The 24,607-nt window shown below is 38.6% G+C and overlaps 1 protein-coding gene across 1 annotated transcript in view; it reads left to right on the forward strand.

Annotated features, from left to right (window-relative positions):
* Positions 1–24,607, forward strand: part of b4galt2 (UDP-Gal:betaGlcNAc beta 1,4- galactosyltransferase, polypeptide 2) — a 190,929-nt gene that overhangs the window by 17,678 nt on the left and 148,644 nt on the right. The window contains exon 2 of the mRNA XM_042429158.1: positions 8,037–9,052. Within this exon, the coding sequence (XP_042285092.1) occupies positions 8,704–9,052 (349 nt within the window). The 5' untranslated portion in view covers positions 8,037–8,703. The remainder of the gene's footprint in view (positions 1–8,036; positions 9,053–24,607) is intronic.

The following is a 24,607-nucleotide window of genomic DNA, read 5'->3' on the forward strand; positions in this document are numbered from 1 at the left end:
CTAAACGTCACGGCTCAACAGAGAGCACTAGTGGAGGGGTCGTGGCTAGTTCAGACATGTCTGAAATAAAAGCAGGACAGAGAGGAGCAAACAATATAGAGGTCTTTAAACAGCAGCAATTACAACTAGAAAGTTGAAAAATGACTTCAGAAGAAAGCGTTAGGGAGTTTCATACATATGGACAAAACCAAGTTACTTTGACTTAAGTACTTGCGCTGCCACGCTTGTAGTTTTTTCTGTGTGCACAACAAAAACATTTAACTTTGTTAAAATAAAGGACTTTGACATAAGTCATCTTTTTCCCACTTCTCAACGAGGTCATTGAGTAATGTACGGAGTGCTAAAACCACTGATGGAGGAAAGCTCTTTCGGCTGCAAAGCTCTTTTGGAAGTTTTTCTGTTTCTATGGGTAACTATGTGTCCTCATCCACTCTGCTGCTATATGGGGTGCCCCAGGGGTCAATACTTGGTCCAATTCTTTTCTCTTTGTATATGCTGCCCTTGGGCCAGATAATCAGTCGCTTTGGTTGTATATCCTATCATTGCTATGCAGATGACACTCGGCTATATTTTTCTGTAAAACCAGATGATTTTAGCAACCTAAACAAACTCCACAGCTGTTTAGCTGCAATAAAGGACTAGATGCCTGTCAACTTTCTTCAGTTAAATTCTGACAAAACTGAGCTTCTCACTTTTGGCCCCGAAAATACTGCTAAAGGCATCATTCAGCATATTGGCCCACTCGTCCCCCATGTCAAAACTAACGCCAGGAATCTTGGCGTTATATTTGACCCTAAATTGAAATTTGAACACCATGTCAATAAAATGGATCAATCCTGCCTTTTTCAACTTAGGAACGTTGCAAAAATCAGACCATTACTGTCAGCCTCTGACCTAGAGCATATCATTCATGCCTTCATTTTTTCCCATCTCAATTACTGTAACTCCCTTTTCACTTGCCTTAGACAAGCTGACCTGTCACGTCTACAGCTTGTACAAAATGCAGCAGCCAGGCTATTAACTAGGACTGGCCGCAGATCCCACATCACTCCTGTTTTAGCCTCATTGCATTGGCTGCCAGTGAAGTTCAGGATTGATTTCAAGATTCTCTTAATTACTTATAAGGCCTTACTCGGTTTAGCTCCTGCATATATATCTGAGCTACTAAGCCTGTATACTACCATGCGGTCACTTAGGTCTTCCAACCAAAACCTGTTGGCCATACCACGTGCCAAACTAAAAACCAAAGGCGACTGTGCTTTTGTTGCCCTGGCACCCAGACTTTGGAACAATCTCCCCACTTCCAACAGATCAGCTGAATCTGTCGACTGTTTCAAAAAACACCTAAAAACCTACTTTTTTAGAATAGCTTTCTTATAACATTTCATAAATTCAAATGTGTGCTTTGGGTGATGACTGTATGCTTGCTGTGTTTGTATGTGTGGGATGTCTGTATGTGTTCTTGAATGTGTCTTGCATGGTTTTTGTGTCCTATTTTCTTTGTGTCCCAATGTCACTGTAAAGCACTTTGTAACCTGTGTTAAAAAAGGTGCTATTTAATTAAAGTTTTACTTACTTACTTACTGTTGGAATTGAAATGATATAATTTGAGGCCTTTCTCTCTGCTCTCTGCGTTCTTGTCTGTACTTGCTGACTTGTCAAACCTCATCAGTCAGAGCTCAGTTAGGCTACTGTTCCAATCCAAACTCTGAATCTAGCCAAGTACAGTCCAAATGACCGGAAGTGTTCTTGCTCCGCCCGAGGGTATTTTGGGAGCTGACTTGTGTGGACTCGGGATAGATGAGTATCCCAGAATGCATTTCGTGCTACTAGCAGCTGTTCTCGGCAGTTTGGACTCCCAAGTTGAACTTGCCAAGTTCGACCTCCTTAGTAACCAAGTCTGAACTTGGCCTACTCTGTATTGAGAAAAGTGTATTGAGATAGTTTTAGTGCCCGCCAACTCAGATATTGGACCAATGGAATATGGAATTACCAGCACCAACATAATCAGAACAAAAATATCCAACCCCCCAGAGAACAACAATGTAGAGGGTGCTATCACTGCAGAAAAATAAATGAAACATTCTTCTTTTGGTAATCACAATTTTGACCAAATAAGTATGCAATTCAAAACAAACTATAGTATAGGATATATACTGTATATATAGCATAGTACTCATTTCTTAGCAAAAAAACAATTTTGATTTCAGTAAGACTTTAATATCCATGTTCATAATTGTCTATAACAACATTTCAACCCAATAAATGACAAGGTGAATGCAGATTGTGAGTCAAAGATGTAGTTTTTTCTTTTGTATGCCCTTTGTTTGCCCTAAAAGTAACAGTCTACTTCATCCTGCAAGTGACTTATAATTCCCTAACATACTGTTTCTTAATGTGTCCCTCAGACACTCTTTACAGATGCATTTGTCAAGGCATTTCCCCTCTGACTGTTAATGTTTATGTACAATTTCATCGCAGCAATGTACCAGTGGAAAGCTGCATCTGAGAATATTGCACAAAATCACCTGTTCATATTTAGAAAGCAAGTTCAAAGAGCTCATTTAGCTAGTAGTCTGTCAAGAACTGAGGAATAAGATGATCAAAACAACTAAAGCAAATAAGAAGGTGACACCAACATTAAAACATATTCACCTTACCTTTGCGAAAATGAAACGGAAATGACAGTGTGTTTAGTTTCATGTTTTTCTCTGTCAGTCTCTTTCCCACTGTTTCCTTCTTACACTTCATCTTTTTTTAAGGTCGGCTGATCTCATATTTTAATATTCTGTTAAAAGCTTAAGTTTTGCAAATTCTGGTTGAAGTAGTGCTCGAAACTCTGGGCTGGCATTTTCTTTTTTTCTTTTTTCTTTGGTACATCTTAAAACTTACCAAAAAGCCAAAATATCCCATCTCGAGATGTACTGTACAGTGTAGAGTCAGAGTTCTATGTGAGAACTGGGGTTTGGGTTATCAAATTCAAAATAGCCAACATCAGCATGTAAGGCAAGCATGCTGCTTTCTTTTCGGCACTGAAAACTCATCAAACACCCATCTTACTCTCCAGAGCCCTGAGTGATCTCTTGAAATTTCTTATTTAGTCCCAAAACCCAGAGGTATTCAGTTTGCTATGATATCAAATAGATAAAAGAAGCAAACACTCATTTTTGAGATGCTGGAATCAGCAATTGGTTGGTATTTTTATTGGGTAAATAACTTTATTGATTTGATGTTTCAGCTAATCAGTTAACATCTCAAACTCCCGCGCCCCTACCATAGACCCATTTTTGGGGGGGACAGGGGATCTTAAGGGGGAGATAGCAGGAGTACATGCCAGATAGAAATGGTATTGATCATCTGAAAGCTTGGAACTTGGAGATTAATTTGAGATGCAGCTCATCACTGTGTGTCAAGTTTTCCAGTAACAAATCTGTAACAAACGTGTTTTGGTTAGGCGCCTATTCAAATGTTGAAAGTTTAGAGTGTATAAGGGCTCAGAACTTTATAATGGAAGTATATGATGGCCATTCACATGCTCAATTATGTCTCATAAATTGTTGCAGCAATTTTTGAGTTGATACCATTTGTTACACAGATTTGGTGAAAATTTAACCATTTTTGACTGCTTTAGAGTTGATAAAAATGGTCAAAAATCCCTCTAAAATACCATATTAAGACACCAAGACCTCGAGGAACATCATAGAAAAAATCATGCTGTGGTATCAAAAATTCTGAGCACTTCTGTTTTGGAAATTGCTCAGAAACCCCCTTATTGTCAATATACTTGGGAAAGCCATATATTCTCTGAATGCCAAAGGTCTCTAGTTTGTGGTTGTAAAGTTTCATGAGGCTGTGATAATCCTAGAGGTCACAAAAGGTCATTTTATACAGTGAGGTCCAGTTTCAAAAATGGTCTCACTACAATGAAATGGCTACTATGGGGACTAACATCATCACACCTGAATACAATTTGGCTCATTGAATCCACGAGAGCCTCAGCTTTCCAGTCAAAAACAACTTATACAATTCCAAGACCGTTTAGGGACCCCAGTATGCAGAAATATTTAAATACACAATTTTAAGAATAGGTGAAAAAACACATTTATACTGCATGCAAAACTGCATGGGATTAGCATAAAGTGAGCATGTCTGTAAAGGGGAGACTTGTGGGAGACTCGTGGGTACCCATAGAACCCATTTTCAGAGGTCAAGGGACCCCTTTGAAAATGGCCATGCCAGTTTTTCCCTCACCAAAATTTAGCCTAACTTTGGAGCAGTATTTAGCCCCCTTCCCGACAATCTAGCATGACGTGGTTGGTACTAATGGATACCTTTAGTTGTCTAGTTTCATATGGTACCAGTATCTTCACTGTAAACTGATCCCGCTACAGCCTCTGAAAGACAGTAATGTCTTTTAGAATGCAATGTCTCTCCGAGGACGCCAGCATCCTCAGGGAGACATTACATGGTCTATTATGTGGAAGAGGAGAATTCACTTATGGTCTTTGCATTATTTCTGAAAAGCAAGATGTAGATATATAGAATTCAAGACAGGAACAACTACTACAGTAGGTGGATATGTAATAAGCTTGAAACAAAGGGGAATTTTCAAAGACAAAATAATAGAATAAACAGACAAATTTTGTAATTTTGTGATTTTTTTTTTTTTTTTTGATATTCCAATTTTGAATAAGTCAAATTCATTAATTAGTTGATCAACAGAAAATTAGTCTGCAACTATTTTAGTAATTGATTAATTGTTTCAATCATTTTTCAAGCAAAATGCTAAACATTTGTAGGTTCCAGCTACTCAAAGGTAAGGATTTGCTGCTTGAATGTCTTCGGCTTTTGAGCCATTAGTCAGACAGAAAGAGACACTGGTTATCATTGAACTGAATTCCTGAAACTGAATGAGTGTTAGAAACTCATTTGGACAAATAGTTTTTAATTAATTTTCATAACAAGTTCCCTGCATATGCCAAATTTTCAAATGGTTTGGATACCTGTGGTGTTGGAAAAAAAGTAAAAAGTAGTTCACTACACACTCTTACACAAATTCTCCCTCGCAGTATTATAATTAATCCACAACCCAGTTGAACAATGAGTTAGCACGGTTGTTAACCTCTGTGACTAAAGCTGCACTTCCTGTAACAGCTTCACACAGAGATTAGTGGGCCCACTAATCTCTGTGGTAGGGAAAACACTGAAATGTGCTACACAAATCCTTACAAATTACACAGATTGGCCACATTGGGCCGTACCTGTGGTCTAAATTTGATGAAACTAGGAGACATTATGTGAGACGTATTTTGACCCTGATTTGTCCTGATGCTTCACTGGTAACATCATCTTCATGTGACACCTCTCTTCTTCTTTAGCCACATTCATTCACCTCTTCATTGTTGTTTTTATGATCTTCCCATCTCTTTGACTGACTCATCACCTCACCTTCTCTGGTTGGCAATGACATGCTTAGTGATGATGATAGTCTTCCTTAAAACATCCGAGGTGTCCAGTCTTCTCATTAACCCTCAGCCTTGAAATGGAGATGGAAACAAGCAATTATATTCCACTTCACATATTTTCACAGCATTTCTCCATGGGTTCCCAGGCAGAGATTATATGATTTTGGACTGTTATGAAAGTTATTGCTGTTGTTAAAAAGGAAGTTACAGGGATCCTTGAATAACTGGTTACAGAAAGAGTCTCTGTCTTTCTGTCAGCGTGGCCATCTTTGTTACTTCTGTTTTCTCTCTCATGGTCTTTCTCTCCTTCTTTTTCTCACTTGGAAGCTTCAAAGACTTCATAGACTCATCCATGGCTTTGTTGTCTCTCCCTACAGTAGATGACATTAACATATTAAGTTGAAAGTGAACACTGCACCGCCTTGTGTACGATCCCTGTGAGATGTCCTGAAGAGAGAAAGAGAGAAAAAGGGAGACAGAAACAAGAGAGCAAGTGAAAGGCAGAGATTCCCTCTACAACCTTTTTACTGTCTTTTGTTTCGGCCCGCTGACCTTTTTCAAGATGAAAAAACTAAAATCCCAAGATAATACTTGTTGTCTTGAGAAAAGTCAGTTGAGCGAGATGTCCGCAAATGAAGAGGCAGAGGTTTCAGACAGCTGTGGGCTTCTTATTTGTAGCCCACATAAGAGAAAAATCATTGATGTGTGTTTTATCTACATTGATCTTTTATAAGTCCTACACAGCTGGTCATCTGGGGCAAAACAGGCTTTCGATCCTGTCAGTGGATTTGTTTCCCCTGTTTTTCTGCTGGAGATTTTCATCAGTGACACACTACACATTCAGTTGAACACCTGTTGGATGCTGACAGCAGCCCGCTTGCCCCTAAGCTTCACTGTTGAAGCAGGAAAATGGGGCACAACTCTTCTGTCTGTCTGACTGCTTGTCTGCATGTTTGAAAAATTCCCCCTTAATACATTACACGCCAGCCTGTTCAGTCGCTGAAGAGCAGCACAGCTGGGAAATAAATCCTGACCTGCGCATGCATTACTGTGTGACTGGCGTGCGTTGTCCAGGTCCTTCGGTCAGCAGAAATCCATCTTGTTAACTAGCACACACACACACACACAAGCACACACACCCCTCGAGGCTCAGTCTTGGCAGTCTTGACTTTGCTGCCCACGGACAAAAGACAGACACTGTAAGAAGCAAGAGACAGGCAGCCGTCATCAGCTCAGTTACCTCAACATAAGTTTCAATTTATTGCATCAAATTGTCTCAAGAAGTAACATAGAAACTTACTTAACTATTACAGCACAGATGCCAGTTCATCCTGCATTTTGCCTAAATGAGTTGTACCTGGGCATCATTCAAAAATGGCACCTGATACCTGCGTATTCTTCTCAAATGTTTATGTTGTTTAAACACAATCGTACAAGTTGTACAAGTATTGATGGAAAATGTGTCTAAATATAATGATTTTTATTCAAATCACAAAGTATTTAATCAAAAAATCAATAACTTAGTCGCAAATCTGACCACACATTCAATATTAGCTTTCGGTACTTTACAGTTTTCAGTATGCAGTCCAAATATTGGATAAGCATAAACAAAAGTGACCAGAAATGGAATGAAACATTAAATGACATGAAAGTAAACAGGCTTAAGTTAAAGACTATGTCTCTTTCATCCTAAATGATACGACAGGAATATCATTTTCCAGGCTTATAAATATTTCTGAAGGGCAAAAATGTAGCATTTGCCAAATTTGAAGCATTTTCCCTGAGTGATATTACAGTAAGTACCACTGGAGAAAATCGAAACTGACACATGCATTAGTATTTCAACATTGCCGGTATCACTCCCTCTCTCTTTCTTTCTGATTCTGTTGGTCCTGGTGTTGTTCAGGGTCTTCTTCAACCTCATCTTCTTTTCTCACATTGATTGGAAAAGTCATAAATCTACAGTAAGCACTGCCTGTGGGAAAGCTCTAAGAGCCCCCCTCTTTCTCTCCTATGCTTGTATGTTCACCGCATTGTGTATTCCCACTTGCCATCTCATTCTATCATAAATGCTTTTTAAACCACTTGACTGGAAAATTGACTTGGCATGTCAGTTCAGCTGAACAGCCCCAGTCAAGGCTCCTCGTTTGCGTCTATAGATGTTTTTGTTGTTGATTCTGTTTCTGTCAAATTCTCATGTGTGCTGCTTCTTCTGCTGAGAGTGAACTTCTAAATTTATTTCAATGCTATTCAACCAGGCACGTCGAATGAGAACAAGGTCATTGTATACTCTTAAAATGCCAGAGGAAGATCGATCCTGTTCGGTTTGATTTTACACAGCAAAGAATGCAATAAGAGACTGTGTTGAGTGAAAATGCACGTCTTGTAATTAATGATACTTCGCTTGCATTAGTTTAAGTAAGCAGTCAAAACATTTACACTGTTTAACTGCAAACAAGCGCCCTTATAGTTAAGCATTAGTGTAATTAAGTTGTATTTAATATTGATTTATTTTCATTCTAATACATTTTATGTCTGTTCCACCTATCTTTGCTTTTAATTTTCCTTCAGGTGCCTCAGCCATTCCTGGTTTAAGACTACTGGCCGAGATTTCAGCATCTTGAAGATCCCCAACCAAGGAGCTCTGCACATGAAGAGGTAATCTCGACTGAAATGTCAGCTGACTCTGTTCTCTACACACAGATGAATGTTTGTCACCACTGGGATCACTTACTGCATGAAAGTTGGACTGGTTTTTAACACTGGGATAATATATGACTGCAGCTGCGACCTGATACTGGAATATGATCACATGCCCATATCAGCAAAGTTCTATCTACACCGGGGCCTTATGTATTAGATTACATTGAACTTATCATTAGCTCTTATTTGCCACATCTACATTAAAGTACATTAGTCTCTTGATCAAGGAGCTCCTGGAGTCCATTCTGAGAAAAACATTTTAGTGCTTTTGTCATGCTGGGAATCTCAGAACACACCAGAAACAAGCTGGCAGCTCAGACTTTAGCTAACGGTGTAGCCTCCCTGTCCTCATCAATGACCCCATGACCCCTGCAGAAGTCAGATAGTCGGGTATCAGCGAACCACATGTCCTTATCAGTGATCTAATAGCAGCGGATATTGCCCCACATGTCCGTCGGGATGAGTGCATGCCCTTAGCCGCGCCACGCCAGCTTTGTCGTGGCTGGCCGTCGCTGGCCGGTCACCTTCCTCGGCCATGACCCGGTTGATGTTGGGCCGGACTCTGGAGCGCATCTGTAAAGGCGTCCTGCTGCTCTGCTTGCTCCACTTCCTCATCATGATGATCCTGTACTTCGACGTCTACTCGCAGCGCTTCGACCTCTTCAGCCGCTTCAACAATGGGCGCAACGGGTCCAGGAATAACGTTAGCGGAGCAGCGGGGAGCGGACATCATTTTTACTATTACAACCTTTCCAGGCCCAATGCAACATTAGCCAGCTACATGGCCACGGGCGAGCAGCTGGTGCCGAGTGCACAGCCCGAGACCAACCAGACGCCTTCCCCGAAGCCGCTGCCACCGTGCCCTGAGAATCCGCCTGGCCTGGGTGAGTAATAATCTCATAGCGCACTCCCCCACATCCTCCACCATTTCCAAGTGCTGCTGGTAAACTGTAGTGAACAAAGTGACACTAAATGGAAACAAAGAGGGTTTTCTGTTGTGTCTCATGTTTTGAGTACAATATGTTTTGGCTAGAGTGTCATTATAAACAGATATCACTGTTTGAATGTTTCCATTCGTCGCTGTAAGCTGATATTTTAGCTTACAAAGCCATATATACATTTTTGATCTGGGACACTGAGTTTCAGTTAGGATTTTTCCAATTAAACCACTTTGTTTCTCGCTTAATTACCTTTTCTGATAACCTGTTTGCTTGATTTGTTTTATCAGTCGGCTTGTTGTATTTGTTTTTACGGCCTGTACATAATGTCTGCCCAATAACACAAACCAGAAGGATTTGCACATCATCGATTAGTGTAATGAATAGAGGAGATGAGACCTTGATCTGAGCTGGAAGCTAGAGGGTACTATTTTATATTTGGTAAATAAATGCATCATCTCCAGTCTTATTCCAATTAGCAGGAGAGCAAGTGTAGCCATAATTTTGTTTTTCCGGGTCAGCCTGCAACATAAAATGGATTTAGTGTCAACGATTTACACTGTGGTATTTCAGCCTTATAGATTCGTGGTGAAGCTATTAGCAGAGATTCATGCCGCCAGACACGTAAGCACATCGCTGAAAACACACACCAAACACCAAAGCTTTAAGAATATTTCTTTTGTGTTTTCAACTCTTAAAAGAACACAGATTTTGGAATAACTACATTAGTTAAGATACTTAGGTAGTGCAATATAAAGGTAGGTTGCAGGAGTTTTGCATATAAAGTGTAAACTTTGATCCTAAACTGTGATTAAAATGACAAAAATAGCTGTCAGTTTTTCTTCCAAAGTGATATGTTTAGCCCACACAGTGGTTGAAAACCATACGTTAAGATTTCTGTTAAGAATAAAAAGAATAAAATCAAATAATGTTCTGCATTTTTGAAAACGGTACTTCACACATTCACAAATGCAAGTTTCCAAACAAATCCCATAATCCTCTTTGTGTTTTCATAAAAAAAAAAAGTCTATCCATCATCACTATAAATGCACCGCAGGACTTTACAGTGTCTGGACTTGATATGAATTGCCTTCATCAGCAAAAACCTTTCTAATTAACTCACAGTGGTAACACCCACACACACACACGCAAATACACTGGACATATATACCTTGGTAGGAGGGTGGATCAATATATAATATGTATGTACATTTCCCTCAAACGCTGGTGTGCGCTCATAAAACTCACACTCGCATGAATGAACACTTAAATACACACACACACACACACACAAAAGAAAAACACACCTCATTATCATCAGTATCCATCCACCCAACAAATCAGAGGTTGATTGAGTCACACTAAGCCTCGGGTTTACTAAATCTATAATTACATAGTGGACACACACACACCCTCTCTCTCTCTCTCTCTCTCTCTCTCTCCAGCTCTCCTCTCTGTCATTAATACTCACAGATAATAGAGTTCAGAAAGGAGGAACTAACTCCTGCTGTCGTTATTCTACATAAGCTAAAATAGACCTGACTGCAGATACCAATGAGGACAAAAAAAAAAAAAAAAACAGAACTTTGCTGGATACATAATGACTTTGTAATTAGTTTTCATATTTGGAAGCATGTTTAATACTTCTAAGCTGCTTTTACAGTTGCAGTAGTGTGTCTCTGCCAAGGAAAGTCAAGCAGCATGCTGTGAAATACTTGATATGGGAATATGGTTACTATGCAACAGCACATTTGCTTTCTATATATTTGTTTTACAACTTCTATGAGAAGCATATTTATACAATTTTTCACCAAAAAGATCCTAATCACAAGAAGATAAATTTATGTTGTAAAGAAACTGACTAATTTATTTGTTAATCTGTATAAGATTGATGTATTTATCTTCTGTTTTTTCTGTTTTTGGATATATTGAACTTATACTAAAAACTCTACCTAAAAGGCACATCCACATCTATTTGGCATCGTCAGTTTTGCACTAATAGCATCATCGCTTTTAGTTGTTGCAGCTCGAATTTTTGTTTTCTTAGATAAAGTTTTCTCTTTACCTTAATTTATTACAGGTTTTTTATTATCTTTTAGTTGTATGGTGCAGCTACAACACATGAATGTCTGTCAGGATAAATAAATGATCTATATAATAGTTTGACAGCTCTGTTGTATGTGACGGCGTTGTTAGAAATTTCTTTACCTTTCGACCTTTGCTTTGCTGCGTAATTACCAATTTCCCAACTACACCCCATATTGCACCCCCACCATATGAGAATTCATCACTCTCTACAAATAAACCTGATTTGATTTGTATATTTGATGTTCTATGAATTTATATTTATACAATTTATTCATTCATACCTTCAATAATTGATTGAGAAATGGTTTTATTAAATGTGTTATTCATATATTAATTCTGTAGTGTATGTTGTTGGTGATAAAGCTGATTTATATTTCTCTTGTCAAAAAACACTCAGCAGCATTTTGCTGATGAAATGAAAATATGTTTCTTATTTTCTCCCACCTGTTCCATCGGTAAATGAGCTTTGTAAACTTAATCCCTCGTGAGCTGTATTGTGGCAGTGTTAATATTTCTCTCTCTCTTTTTCTTTTTTTTACTTACCGATTGCTTTTCTCATTTCATAATGAGGTTTGTAACATACTTTGAAATTGGGAGTGGGAGATAAAGCTGTCAGCTTGATTTGTCTGAAGCTGAGGTTCGCTGATTCCATTATTTGGCCTGGAATTGGCTGTCACTGACTCTGGATTTGGCATTCGTACCAGGCACAGGTGTACTCTTGTAGCTTATCTCACCCCTTTCTCTGTGATGGAGTGGCTGCCTGGGGGCTGTAATGAGCAGGAAGGCAGAGAAAGACTGAGCGAGTCTGTTTTTCAGTCACAGGTGCAGCATGAGAGAGAGAGAGAGAGAGAGAGAGAGATCTTATGGATGGTGGTATGATGGTTGGTATGAAGTGAGACAGACAGAGAGGCGGGATGGAGTGAAGGAAGGAACAGCAGGTGGAGAGGTGAGGGGGTGTAGAGGGAAAAAAAAGAGATAGAGGTGCACACACATGAAAGAGAGAGGTTGGGAAAGTGAGAGAGAGAGAGAGAGAGAGAGAGAGAGAGGGTGGGGGTGGGGGGGTGGGTTGGGGGGGACAAACAAACAAGCCCTTGGCTGTCCCAGAACACCAGCTGACAGGTGCTGCCTGTATGAGTGGCGAGCATCCACAGTTTATATCCTGGCTGCATGTGTGTGTGTGTGTGTGTGTGTGTGTGTGTGCGTGTGGTATTGTGAGCTGGCGTGTGGGATATGCAAATCAGCCTTTAATTAAAAAATGTAACCTAGGCATTCACAAGTATTGCAGAGGCAAACGATCTTCTTTGTCACTGAAATGTTTTTTTTTTCCTCAATAAAAGTGGAAAAATCTAGAATGAAACTAGAGCTGATTAGTTGGCAACTATTTTGATAGTAAAGTAATTGTTTGAATCATTCATTGGTTCGTACTTCTCAGTTGTGAGAATTTTCTGTTTTCTATGTTTTATATGATTATAAACTGGATATATTTGGGTTTTAGACAAAACATCATACCTTGTGATGGGCATTTTTTTGACATTTTTTTACCCCGATTAATCAAGAGACTAATCTACAGATTAATAAATAGCCCTACTGCAAACATATTAATTCTGTTTTGCGTGTGTTCATCTGTTTTTTCGTGGGTTAACTGAAGTGAGACCTGTCTGAAATTAAAAGCAGGTGTTGCATCTTGTTTGCACTCGACGGTGACACAAGCTCTAATGTGTTCGGTTTTGATCTGCGGGTTTTAAATAAGCAATTTTCTACTGGCAGCCATTTTACACTCAGACATCCGTGTGCGTGTGTGTGTGTGAATTCTCCTCAAGCTTGAACACTATTATTTATTCTTGCCATTAATCACTTCTTCCCACGCGCACACAACATATGGACGCTTGAGTGCACACACACACGCATAGAGCTCAGTGGGAGGTTAAAAGCTATTTTCTAGGCCTTGTTTTAATTGGATGCTCTACAGGGTTTTCCCAATCAAATGCAATTAGTGAGAATGAACTGTCTTCTTGTGTTGTACAAAACCAAGCATGCCAGACGCAGAACATGAACACAATGACTGAATATACATTTTTTTTAAACTCATTGCAATAATCAAACTTTTTCAAACTTCAAAATGAGGCATCAGAGCAGAGCTATTTCACAGTAACTATCCGTAAGCCTTTCTTTCTTTTTGCTACCTGCATCATCTCCAGGCATGCCATACTGTAGTCACCTAGCAACCGGAGTCTTTCACAGGTAATGGTCAGTGCATTATACATGCTGGACAGATGCAGGATTGCAGCCTTTCATGAGTATCATTAGGTTCTCTACTGCTTCAGGAGTAACAGTTTTTTTCTTTTTCATCCTCATTTTCTCTTAACTTCTTCTCCTTGTGTTTTATCTTGATGTCTTGATGCCCTGCTTATCTTTAGTATTAATGGAAAAAATGTTTTAAGTTTATTTAAGAGTATCACCATCGCCATCGGAAGTCAAAAGCTTCCTTCTTAAATTACTTTCTCTTTCTTGGCATCTTCCTCCTACCGTACCTCAGCTTCTGTCACCTCGCTGTCCTTGCAAACTTGAATTTTATAGCCTGCCGTCACCCAACCTATTTACTTCTTAAATAAGTAGAAAACTACAGAAAAAATTCCTTCAAGGGTAGACCAGCCAGAAGCTGTAATTTCTGCACTGTGATGGAGGTCTACCCCGATGGAGTCCACAATGAGCCGTCTGTCCTTTATGTATGTGATACTGTGAACAAGCAGTGGCCCGAAACTGACATCCTGATGAGTAGCTCAGTGATGCTCCTGCATCAGCCAGCCCTAAATCTCATCTCGTCTGGCTGTCAATCATCCAGTCACTGTCCAAAGCATGTGACACCTGCCAGGGTTGGAGCTAAAGCTTCTTAACTTTTCTTGTAGTCACTCTCATTAATATTCAAAAATGCATGTAAACCTTCTTCAGATAGTTATGTTATACATAGCAGGGTTTCCTTAGGAAATTAGTTAGTGAAGGCAGTTAACTTTGAGTCCTAAGTAGCTACTACCATAGATGACATTTGAGCAAGTCATTGAATATGTTGCCCTTGCTGTGCTGTGTAGTGACACTGTTTGTTTGATCTGAAGCTTGATAAACATAATATTATATTTATGAATTATTTTCTCGATTAGTCAATTAGTCATCTGGTCTATTAAGTGTTCAACCCTTATCCTCAAATAGAGGATATTAGTTCACTATCATATAAAAATTAAATAAATGTGAAAATATTGACATTTTAGAATCTGGGATCAGCAAATTTGAACCTTTTATCTTAAGAAATGGCTCAAAACGATTAATTGATTATCAAAATAGTTGACAATTTTCTGTCACTCGAATAATCATTGGAGGCTATAGTGCATACTATAAACTAACGTAAACAATACATGTTAACAATGGCACATTTTGAATGCTTTGCAGTAATGTGTTTGTTGTCCTCAGTGATGAGTAGAAATTACAATTTGAAATTCAGTAAGTTACTACTCTGCTACTTTGACATTTTAGGGGCTCTGCTTGTTTGCTGTCAATCCCAGGAGTTGGGTGGAAGGATTGATTATCAGTTTTCTTGCTGTGTGTTCAGTGAAGAGTTTGACCGTGACTTGTTAGCTTGGTGTAAAGGCTAGAGGTGAGGGGGAGGCAGTAGCCAAAAAGAAGAGGAATACGTCTTCCAGTAACTTCCAGATTGTTCTTTGTCTGTTGTTTCCTGTTAGCTGGCTAGCTAACTATTGGCAAGCCTACATTCAGGAATCACCCGTTTTTACTTTAATCCCACAGTTTTCCTCTGCCAGGCTGTGTTCAGTCACCAGGGCTAATGTTAAGCTAGCTGCTGATGGTCAGTAAATACTTCCAAACTGTAGACTGGCTGCTTGTTGAACCACAAAGTCTTGTTTTCTACATGTTAGACTTTGGCAACTTTAAGGTAATTTTGACTAACAGAATAATGTGGCTAATTAATTCTGCTGTTGTGTAATTAGAAATGTTCAAGTAACTATTCATTACATTTTTCAATTAACTTGCATATACACACATTCCAGCACACATTGCATGCACATACAGTTCATCGACATGGAAGACACTTACACATACAGTACATTTGCACATTTTTCAGACCACTTTTCCACCTCTAGAGCAGAGAGGTGTAGTCTTGTTTAATTCATAGCCAGAGAGTAATTTGAATGGAATGACATGTCCCTTGTAACCCTGAACTTAACACATGTGTCCCCTGTGGGGGAAATTGTCGGGAACCCTGAACCATTTCACCCTGCCCTCTGGCAATATGTGAAAATACTGTTAAAACCTCTTTTAAAGTCATGTTGAATCCAGTGGGGCCCAGACCCTCTTCTTCTCCTGACACCTTCACCTTTCCAATGCTCAGTGAGCAGTGTGGTTGTGTTTTGACCTTTTTAATAGAGGGTTTAAATAGGACTGCTTAGGTTTAGAGCAATGCTCCATGTTAGCTTAGTCAGTGAAGATCAAAACACGGCGTTCAGAAATTCAGGTTCAGCAATAAGATAATGAGGTGTCAAAAGTAACCATACCTTGCAGTTGGACAACAGCTTTTATACTTTTCTGCATCCATATGTAATTACTTTTTGTCAATTGTTGGCGAACAGGTGAGTGTTATTCTAAAAAGGTATTTCAGTAATATGTAAAATTGCACACAAGGAAACTGAACAAAAATGTATGAAGACGAATGATTTGTGGAAATTTGTTTGTAGTGATATCTTACCAGGAAATTATATTTGTTGTGTAGAGAAACAAGTCAGATTATATTCATGTGCTTTCCTACAGTAAGTGTTGTGACTTGAAAGACAAGAAGTAATACATGTAACAGAGGCAATGCTGGGTCGCTTTGACAACAGTAGTTTAGTTAATTTGCTTCAGAACGAGGAACAAAATATACCTTTTATTTCTGGTCTCTTTTGTGGTTTCACTAACAAACAAACTATATTTGCAGTAAGTCATGCAGCACTTTCTGCACCTTTTGTGTTTATTTAACTTCACAAAGAGAATACATAGAAATGATTGATTATGACTATTCTAGTTGAAACTGCAAACAGATTGTGATCTATATGCGATGTCAGTGCAAATGCAGAAAGTAGCAAACACATTATGTAGCAAGGCAGAGCATGCAGGAGACCACAGTTCATGTCCTGTCCTTTATACTAAAATTAATCTTTTTCTAACTGCAATCAAGTATCTCTACCTAACCTATATTGTAACCATAGTGTATTTGTCCTTTCCCCAACCCTGACCATACCATAGCAGCCATCTGCAGGTATTGTAGAAAGTGAGAATTTGAAAAAACGTATTTGATGTAAAAAAAACATAGTTATTTGATATAATCTGTCCAATATTGATGTTTTTGTCTGGCGATAGGGTTGTGAATCAGAGGCATCTTGTACTCTAATATTACAGGGTGGATAATTACTGTGTTGTCACTATGTTTCACGAAATTTTTGATGTGGATCTTCTAAAACACATTGAGTAGGATGCAGGTACAGTACATCATACCTCTTTCAATCCTTTTTACTTTCAGACGTTACCATGGTTACCAAATGATCAGGAGATCACTCCTCGACAGGCCACAATCAGGAGATGAATTTAATAGCAGTTTTGCTTTTGTATTCATTCTAAAAACATTGTCTGCTATCACAACATCCTGTGGTCGGTCTGCTTTGCTTTCACACCATAAACGAACCAAACCAGAGTTTGACAGGAATTGGACCGTGACGCATCTTTTGCAAGCCGTCCCAGTCAATAACAGAGAGAGTTTGAACTGCACCAAACAGGTTAGAAAGTGCACTAAATGTCTTATTTGTCAAAAAAAGTAGACTTGCTGTGTGTACAATATTCATTCATACCTTTTCAGATACTGATGAAAAAAAGAATATGAAACACACTAGGATTGTTTATTAGATAGATTAGATTAGAACAATCCTCCCCAGACTGTATCAGGTTAATTTCACTTTTAATTTAATAAATATGAACTATTCATGTGATATGTATTTGTGCTTTATTTCCAGAAAGTTTTATATGTGTATTTAAATAATACTATACAGCATACAGCCAATAACAACTTTTGTACTTAAACATACCACATTATTCACATGATATTCGGTTTTACCTCCATGGTAAAATGTTGTAAATTAGAAAAATATTCCTTAAAGTTCATGTCTTGTACCAGTGTTTCCTCACCTATCGCTGTGTTTATTGGGTAAGGAAATAACATCAGTCCCTGAGAAAGCAAAACAGCCTATTTTCCTCTGTCCTTTCAATCAAGCCAATAAACAAGGTCGTTCCCTTCAGAAACACATTGCTATGCACTCCCACACAGCGAGAAAGCCGACGCAGCCACGGTCGCGGAGGCAAAGGGCTCTTGACAACATAATGGCTGCCATAACTTCATTAAAATGGCCCTGCGTCCCTTTCCCAGGACCGTTCTGCTGTGTGTGTGAGTTTCCATCCACGTGAGGCTGCATAATTTATTTATTTTTTGTCTGTTCATTCGATATATCTGGATATACAATGTTCTTTCTTTGCCTCTCTTCCTTTTCTAAAAGTTCTTTGTAACACATTATTTCAAATAACATTGAGTTCTTCTTCTTGACAAACTGAATATAAACAAGCAATTGTGCAACATGAGCAGCGTATGTGCTTTCATCAAGTGAAATATGAGCTGGAACTCACCTAATAAAGGTGAAACAACACGTCCTGGGCCATATCTGTGAGTCCCATCCAGGCCTCTGCATTGCTGCACAGAGATACTATATCAACTGTCCTAGCAGCCTGATCATCCCTAGTGATGTCTTTGGCAAAATTAGACCTTCGCAAACACAGTGTGGATTCATCGTGCTGGAAATGTGATATGAGGCTAGAGAGGACACCTTTAGGGCTCGCTCAGGAGTGGTCACTTGGTGCTTGAATGCACTTGATTGTCTGTTCAGCTGGTGCTCCAAGGTCAGAACAAGATAGGAGAGAACTGTATATGTACTCATGTATACTGGGAGATCGGCGTAACTTCAGCCGAGTATCTTGAAAGAACAAAAAGATCTTTCTTTTACTATGAATGGTCACAAAGGAGGTACTCATGAATAACTGGATTGTTTTAAATCCGCCAACTCAGAAGACTGAGTTAGACTGCAAAATAATGAGACAGAATATGTCGAAACATGTGGAAAAGTACTTAATGTCACTATAAGAATCAATCCAAGACCACCATTTTTTTATTTTATTTGTTTATTTCTCTTTTTTGACTTAAGTTCATAATTGTTGTCGTCTTTTTCTGTCAGTGCTGCTCTACAGTATTAACATTGCACGTTACCTGTGCTGGTAAAAGGGTTGGGTCAGATTTATAAATTGGTTTGGAGAGGATTAGAGATGGAGGACTCACTTGTTTTATTGATTAACTGTCAGAACTTTGTATTTTCTGTTTGTATTTTTGTGAGTCAATTAAAAAATAGAATAAAAAAAGACAGGAGAGAACAAAGATGAAAATAATGACTTAATAACAATTTTTGTTTATGGTTTAGTCAGATTTGTATGATGAAAGAGATACCCACGTGGTTTGGCTAAGGCAGACTGCCAAATCTTCATATTAGTAGTATTGTAATAAGACTCTAAAATATCTTCTGTAAGACTGGCTGTTGTGGACTACTTGGATAAGACCTGTAATGACTTGTGTTTACAGCAGGTGTATTTTCAGAGTTATATTTAATCTTTCACTAGCAACTGTGGGTGTAAGAATGTGCCTTGAAGCAACTAATCTGCCATAAATTCATTCATTTTATTTTTATGTAATCTTTATTTAATCAGGCAGATTAAGATCTCTTTTCCAAGAGAGACCTGAGAACAAGAAACATTCATAAGACAAGAACATAATCAGCACAAACAGAAACAATACAACTACACAATAAATAAGGAATGAATAAAAACAGTTGCATGAATCATCAAACATCAGATAATACAGCTTTAAAATCTCCAAGAGGAATGTAAGATTCAAGTTTGAGGGCAGTTAGCAGTTCATCCCATTTAAAAGGTGCATAGTACCTGAAACCAGTTCTGCCAACATTAGTGCTTACATGAGGGATATCTAAGGTTAAGTAGTTACTGGATTTAAATGAGAGAAGAGATGTGGGGTAGTTTGGATGCTTTATAGATGAATAATACAAGATGGTTCTTTCTTCTTGACTGTAAGGAAGTCCATCCAACCGTGTGATACAGAGAACAATGATGAATACAAAATTTATCATTGATGATAAAGCGTAATGCACTATGATACACAGGATTTAACTGCTGAAGTGTTGATGGCGCAGCATGACAATACAGATTATCTCCATAGGACAGACGTGAAGGTCGACTGCACAATAGTCTTACGGTTGGAGGAAGGCAGACATCATTTGATTCTATACAAGAAGCCTAGTTTGATTTTTAATTCATGAGTCAAAAGTTGAATATGAATCTTGAATGATAGTCTGCCGTCAAGCCAAATTCCCAAGTATTTGTAAGACTCAGCAAGAGTAATATGGGTACCATTTAAAGTTGTAATGGCTGGATAGTCAGAGTCACTGGTGCAGGTGGAGGATACCATGTACTTGGTCTTTTCTGCATTTAAAACTAGTCTGTGATTAAGGAGTGATAGCAAAAGGCAGACTGAAGATGAGTCAGGGCCTTGGCTGGGGTGGAGCCTGGGGCATATAAAATTGTATCATCTGCAAAAAAAATGGACATTGAAGTATTGATTAGGAAGAATTATATTATTTATGTATATGTAAACAGCAAAGGACCAAAGATAGGCCCCTGTGGCACCCCATTTCTGATGGTAAGAGGGCTTGATGGAGCAGAAGAAGAAAAAGTAAAATACTACTACCAGTGGTTCATTGTAGTGAGCAACCGGGACAGATTGCTGTTTGCTAATGACTGAGCATGCAAAGGATGCTGTATGTCGAAGCATAATGTATGTTGAACTACAGAATGCAGGTACGTTAAAAGAGTAATGCTGCTTGAGAAATATAATCAAATCTGGCATTTTCAGTCTTCAGATCAGGTATAAATGTGTGAGAAATATATTTTTACTTTGTTGGGAAATCATCTCTACTTTTCTGTTATATTACCACAGCCCTGAAAGCTGACATCACCCTCACTTAAAAAAACATGTAACAGCCAACTTCATAAAAAGCTTTACATGTGTGTGTTTTTGTGTGCACAGTGTTTCTGTGTGTGTGTGTGTGTGTGTGTGTTTCCGGACATGTTTTGCAAAGCTACATTCATGTATTGAGTATATTTATACTTATTATTTATTGTTAAAGTGTTTGTGTTTCATTTGGTTGTCCATTTGAGGATGTGTTATATTGTATTTGTATTTATGTTCTTTTGTGTGTGGTGTGTGTTCACTTGTTGTGTACGCGCTGTGTGTCTCTAACATTATACTGTATGTGTTTGTCGTCTTGACGTGGTAATAAAATGACTCCTCTCATCTTGGTTCTCCCGGTTCAGAGTGACTATTAAGATGTGTGTGTGCTCCTAACAGGCAAGCTCTCCAAATGATAAATGACAAAACCCACTGCCTCCACACTGCTGTCATCTGGCAAAACGCTGTCGTTTTCTCCTTCTCTCTCCTTCGCATGCATACACACACACACACACACACCGCTCACTTGTTCGCTATTTCACTCATTTCTTTCTCACCTGCCTCAGTTTCATCTTCTCTCTCAGATCTTGGATTGTTTTGTTTTTCTCACACGTCTACAGATACAGACAAAAAAATAGGGGAAATGGGGAGATGAGATGGAGAAACAGGTTTTGAGGAAAAAACAACCACTGTGGCCCTTCATTGTGAAACACCAAAACATCGGAGGAAGTAAATAAATAAAACAGAAAACAAAATTTCACAAAACAAATAAGAAGAAGGGAAAACAAACAGCTGCTGTGAATGCAGGATGGGGATGTATTTTCATAGATATGACCTGTATGGCAGAGTAAGGTGAAGGTGCCGGCGGTCTGCAACTGAAGAAGAATATTTAATCCAAATAGTTAAAAGCTTTTTTTTATTTAATTAATTTAAAAAGATGTTATTCAAACAAATAACATAATTAAAAACATACAGGCTCGCCACTGTACAGTAAGGGCCGACCCGACACATACTTTTGATGATGGTGGGGACTGTTTTGATTGGTTGCTAGGCAACAGCAGCACATGGGGGCTAGGCTAAAGATAGCCGCATCACTGAGGGGAAGAGAGGAACTCCCTGCTGCAGATAGAAGAGGGTTTTTTGTCAGTGAGGCAGGTCTGTTCACCAGAGGAAACACTATCAAACTCTGCAGCATCAGGAGAATGTCTGGGATACTCAGGCAGATGCATTTGAAGATAAGATAACACTTTATTGATCCCTGGGGGGAAATTAGGTGTTACAGCAGCACAAGAAGAAACAGGCCATGTATATGTGCAAAAAGAGGAAAGAGAAAGAAGAGGAATAAAAATATGAAAATGAGGAAAATAAATCAAAATTAAACAGAATCTCTATACAGATGCACAGTAAGCAAGTAGAAAAACTGTGCAACAAATTGAAATAACAATTTTATTGCTTTTTGTTGTCCTCTCCCACACTCACATCCTGTTTGTGATGTTGTTAGTGCACCTTAGTGCAAGTTTGAGGTAGAAAAGTGTGAGAGCTGACTTATTTTGAGGTCTGGCTGCAGGATCTGAGAAGAAGTAGACTTCCTTCTACAACAGCAACATGTCACAAAAGGTTGATGTAGGTGTTCGCTGGTGCGTAGGAAAAAAATCTGCAAAAAGAGAAAAAAGAAGTGCATTTTTATTATAAATCCCTGAGGGAGAGCAGGTGAAACCAAGTTAGTGTCTCTACGAAGGCACAGCATGAAGAGATGCATAAAGGAAAATTGGTTTGTGTCTTTGTGTTTATTGCTGTTTTTTGTGTTTTCTTGTGTGTTTTGATGCGTCTTGTGTGGGTTTTTTTTTATTCTTGGTTTGTGGAATTGTGTTGTTTTCTGTTTTGTTAATTTGTTCTCTGAAATTTGGTGTTTTGCGCCTCAGTTCCAACATTAAACACAATGCTGTTTTGCAGATTTGCTTGCTGTATGTCTTAACAATGAAAATCACAGACGGTATTGTTTTGGATGGAAACAGCATGTTTCCCATTGATCCCTTTGAGTATAGTTTCCTGATGATTTTTTGAACATATTGTGAGACTTTGTGGTTTCTTTCTTTCTTTGAGTTTTTGTTTGCCAGCAAGTATTTGTAAAAGTGTGGCTGTCTGTGTGTAATACAGTATGTGGGCATTTATGTCCAGTTAACAATGAATGGATTAAAAAGATCAAAGGGATTTGCTGCCATCCATACGGGATAATCCCTCAACCTGTTAATGCAGGATGTTTATCTGATTGGTCATAGAGAGACAAGAACAGGACCAATATTTGAGTATTTTATTAAGACCTGACATGTCAGGTTTGGTGACACACAAGTGAGCCGATAATGTAGGTTAGTGACTCAAACGTCCACTGAAACAAAAAAATGCATCAGATGAGACTTCCTCGAATTAACATATAAAACAAAAAGGAAATCATGTTTCCATCACGTTTTCCACTGTTTGAGGCATGGCTGGTGCTCTTTCTATCATGTCATCTTGTTGCACTTGTCTTCTGCAATGTTTTAAAGGTACCCGACTTGAGAATTAGGACCAGCAGGTGTTTATTTTGACGATCCACCAGGTAGTATTCAAATCACAGTAATAGTGGATGGAAACATGCATTAATTCACATTTGTCTTTTGCCAATTTTTTGGAAATTCACTTAAAATTTTTGCTACATTTGGATGGAAACTGGCTACCAGGTCAAGTAGAGAGAATGAAGAGAGGAGAGCCAAAAGCTGCTTTATAATTTGTTGACAGTAATCTAATGTGTTGTCACAAACACTAAACTTTTACCATATCTATTGGTGCAAATATTCAAAACTGTAGCAGCTGCCCTCTGATTATGCGAGTAAATTAGCTGACCTTCAGCTGTCTTGATTAGTCTACAAAGTTGGTGTTGATGTTGAAGAGCTTTTTGAGATGATGTCGGAGCTGGCTGTTGTTGACTTCATTAATTAGGCCACTAATCAGGGATGAGAGTGCCAGGCAAAGAATATTCAGGAGCTTATTTGAAAAGAGGATGGAGACATAAAAGAAATTAGTTGTTTGGCTCTAAAGGTTTTTACCACTTATTTTCCTCCTCAGCACTTAAATGTTTTCTACTTTGCTGCAGGAATACCCAGCTGGAAGTCATTTTGTGAAGTCAGAAGTGCTGAAAAACATTAACTTTAACATTAACCAGAACACTAATTTCTTTTTTGGACGATGTAGTTTACAGCTATAATTTGAAATGTACTTGTCATAACAATTAAAGCATATAAATACTCTGTTATCTGTCCTCCTGCTGTCTGTCATGTTCTGATGAGGCTCTCCCTGATCCGTAACAACGCTCCACTGTTTCTCTGAGTGGGTGGTAGGGGAGGATTAGTGAATTAGGTCGCTTATTAACGGCTGATTATTGTGTTTTGAAGCCAAGAAAAAAAAACATGACACAACTTGTTGGTCACCCAACAGTTGCAACACTCATCAAACCATGAAATCTTTGCAAGCCGTGCATGTAGATAATGTCCTATCCACTTTCTTCCCACTCAAATCATGAAAGCACTGTATCCGGCTGAATGAGAGACAACACTAATTAGAAGATGAGCCCCCCCTTTTCCAACACCTGTTTCTGGAAAAAATCATTTTTAAAGATGCAGCACACTTTCACAGTCTTCCTGTTGGGAAAGTTTCCCTAAAATACTGTTAATCCAAGGAGAAGCCTTGTTTCTTGTAAAAGTGAAATAATACCATTAGAGAAGAATTTAAATCCCTTATTTTTGTAGCTTGTCTTTCAGTCATATACTCCCACACTCTCCTCTCAGGCTCGTGGAAGCGGTCAAAATTATTTTCTCCGGCAGTTATTTTTTTTTTTTCAGACTGTCTTTTTGTATTTTTTAGCTCCTCATCATCTGTAACAGCAGTAATTCTTGACTGCTCTGCAGATAATTCAGTCCACAGTCCATTTCTGCCATGAATTTATTCTTCCGAAAAAACTCCTGCAGGTATAACTGGGATAACAGTTTTGGGGCTGACTGACTCTAACAGACACATTATAAACCAAACTGCAACCGCCACAGCTTGAGGCTGAAGCCAATGTTAAAGTATCTTAAAGTGCAATACAACCGACAGCCGCTAGATGCTGCCTCCAAAACGTCCCTGACTCCCGTTCTAACAGCGTCAACTTCTATTAGAAATATGAAGTCAAAAATGTTTTTCAATGAGTCATTATGGTCTCTCTGTAAAAATGTAATTTTCTAGTCCTC

Source organism: Thunnus maccoyii, chromosome 12, assembly GCF_910596095.1.
Source record: "Thunnus maccoyii chromosome 12, fThuMac1.1, whole genome shotgun sequence".
Taxonomy (NCBI): domain Eukaryota; kingdom Metazoa; phylum Chordata; class Actinopteri; order Scombriformes; family Scombridae; genus Thunnus; species Thunnus maccoyii.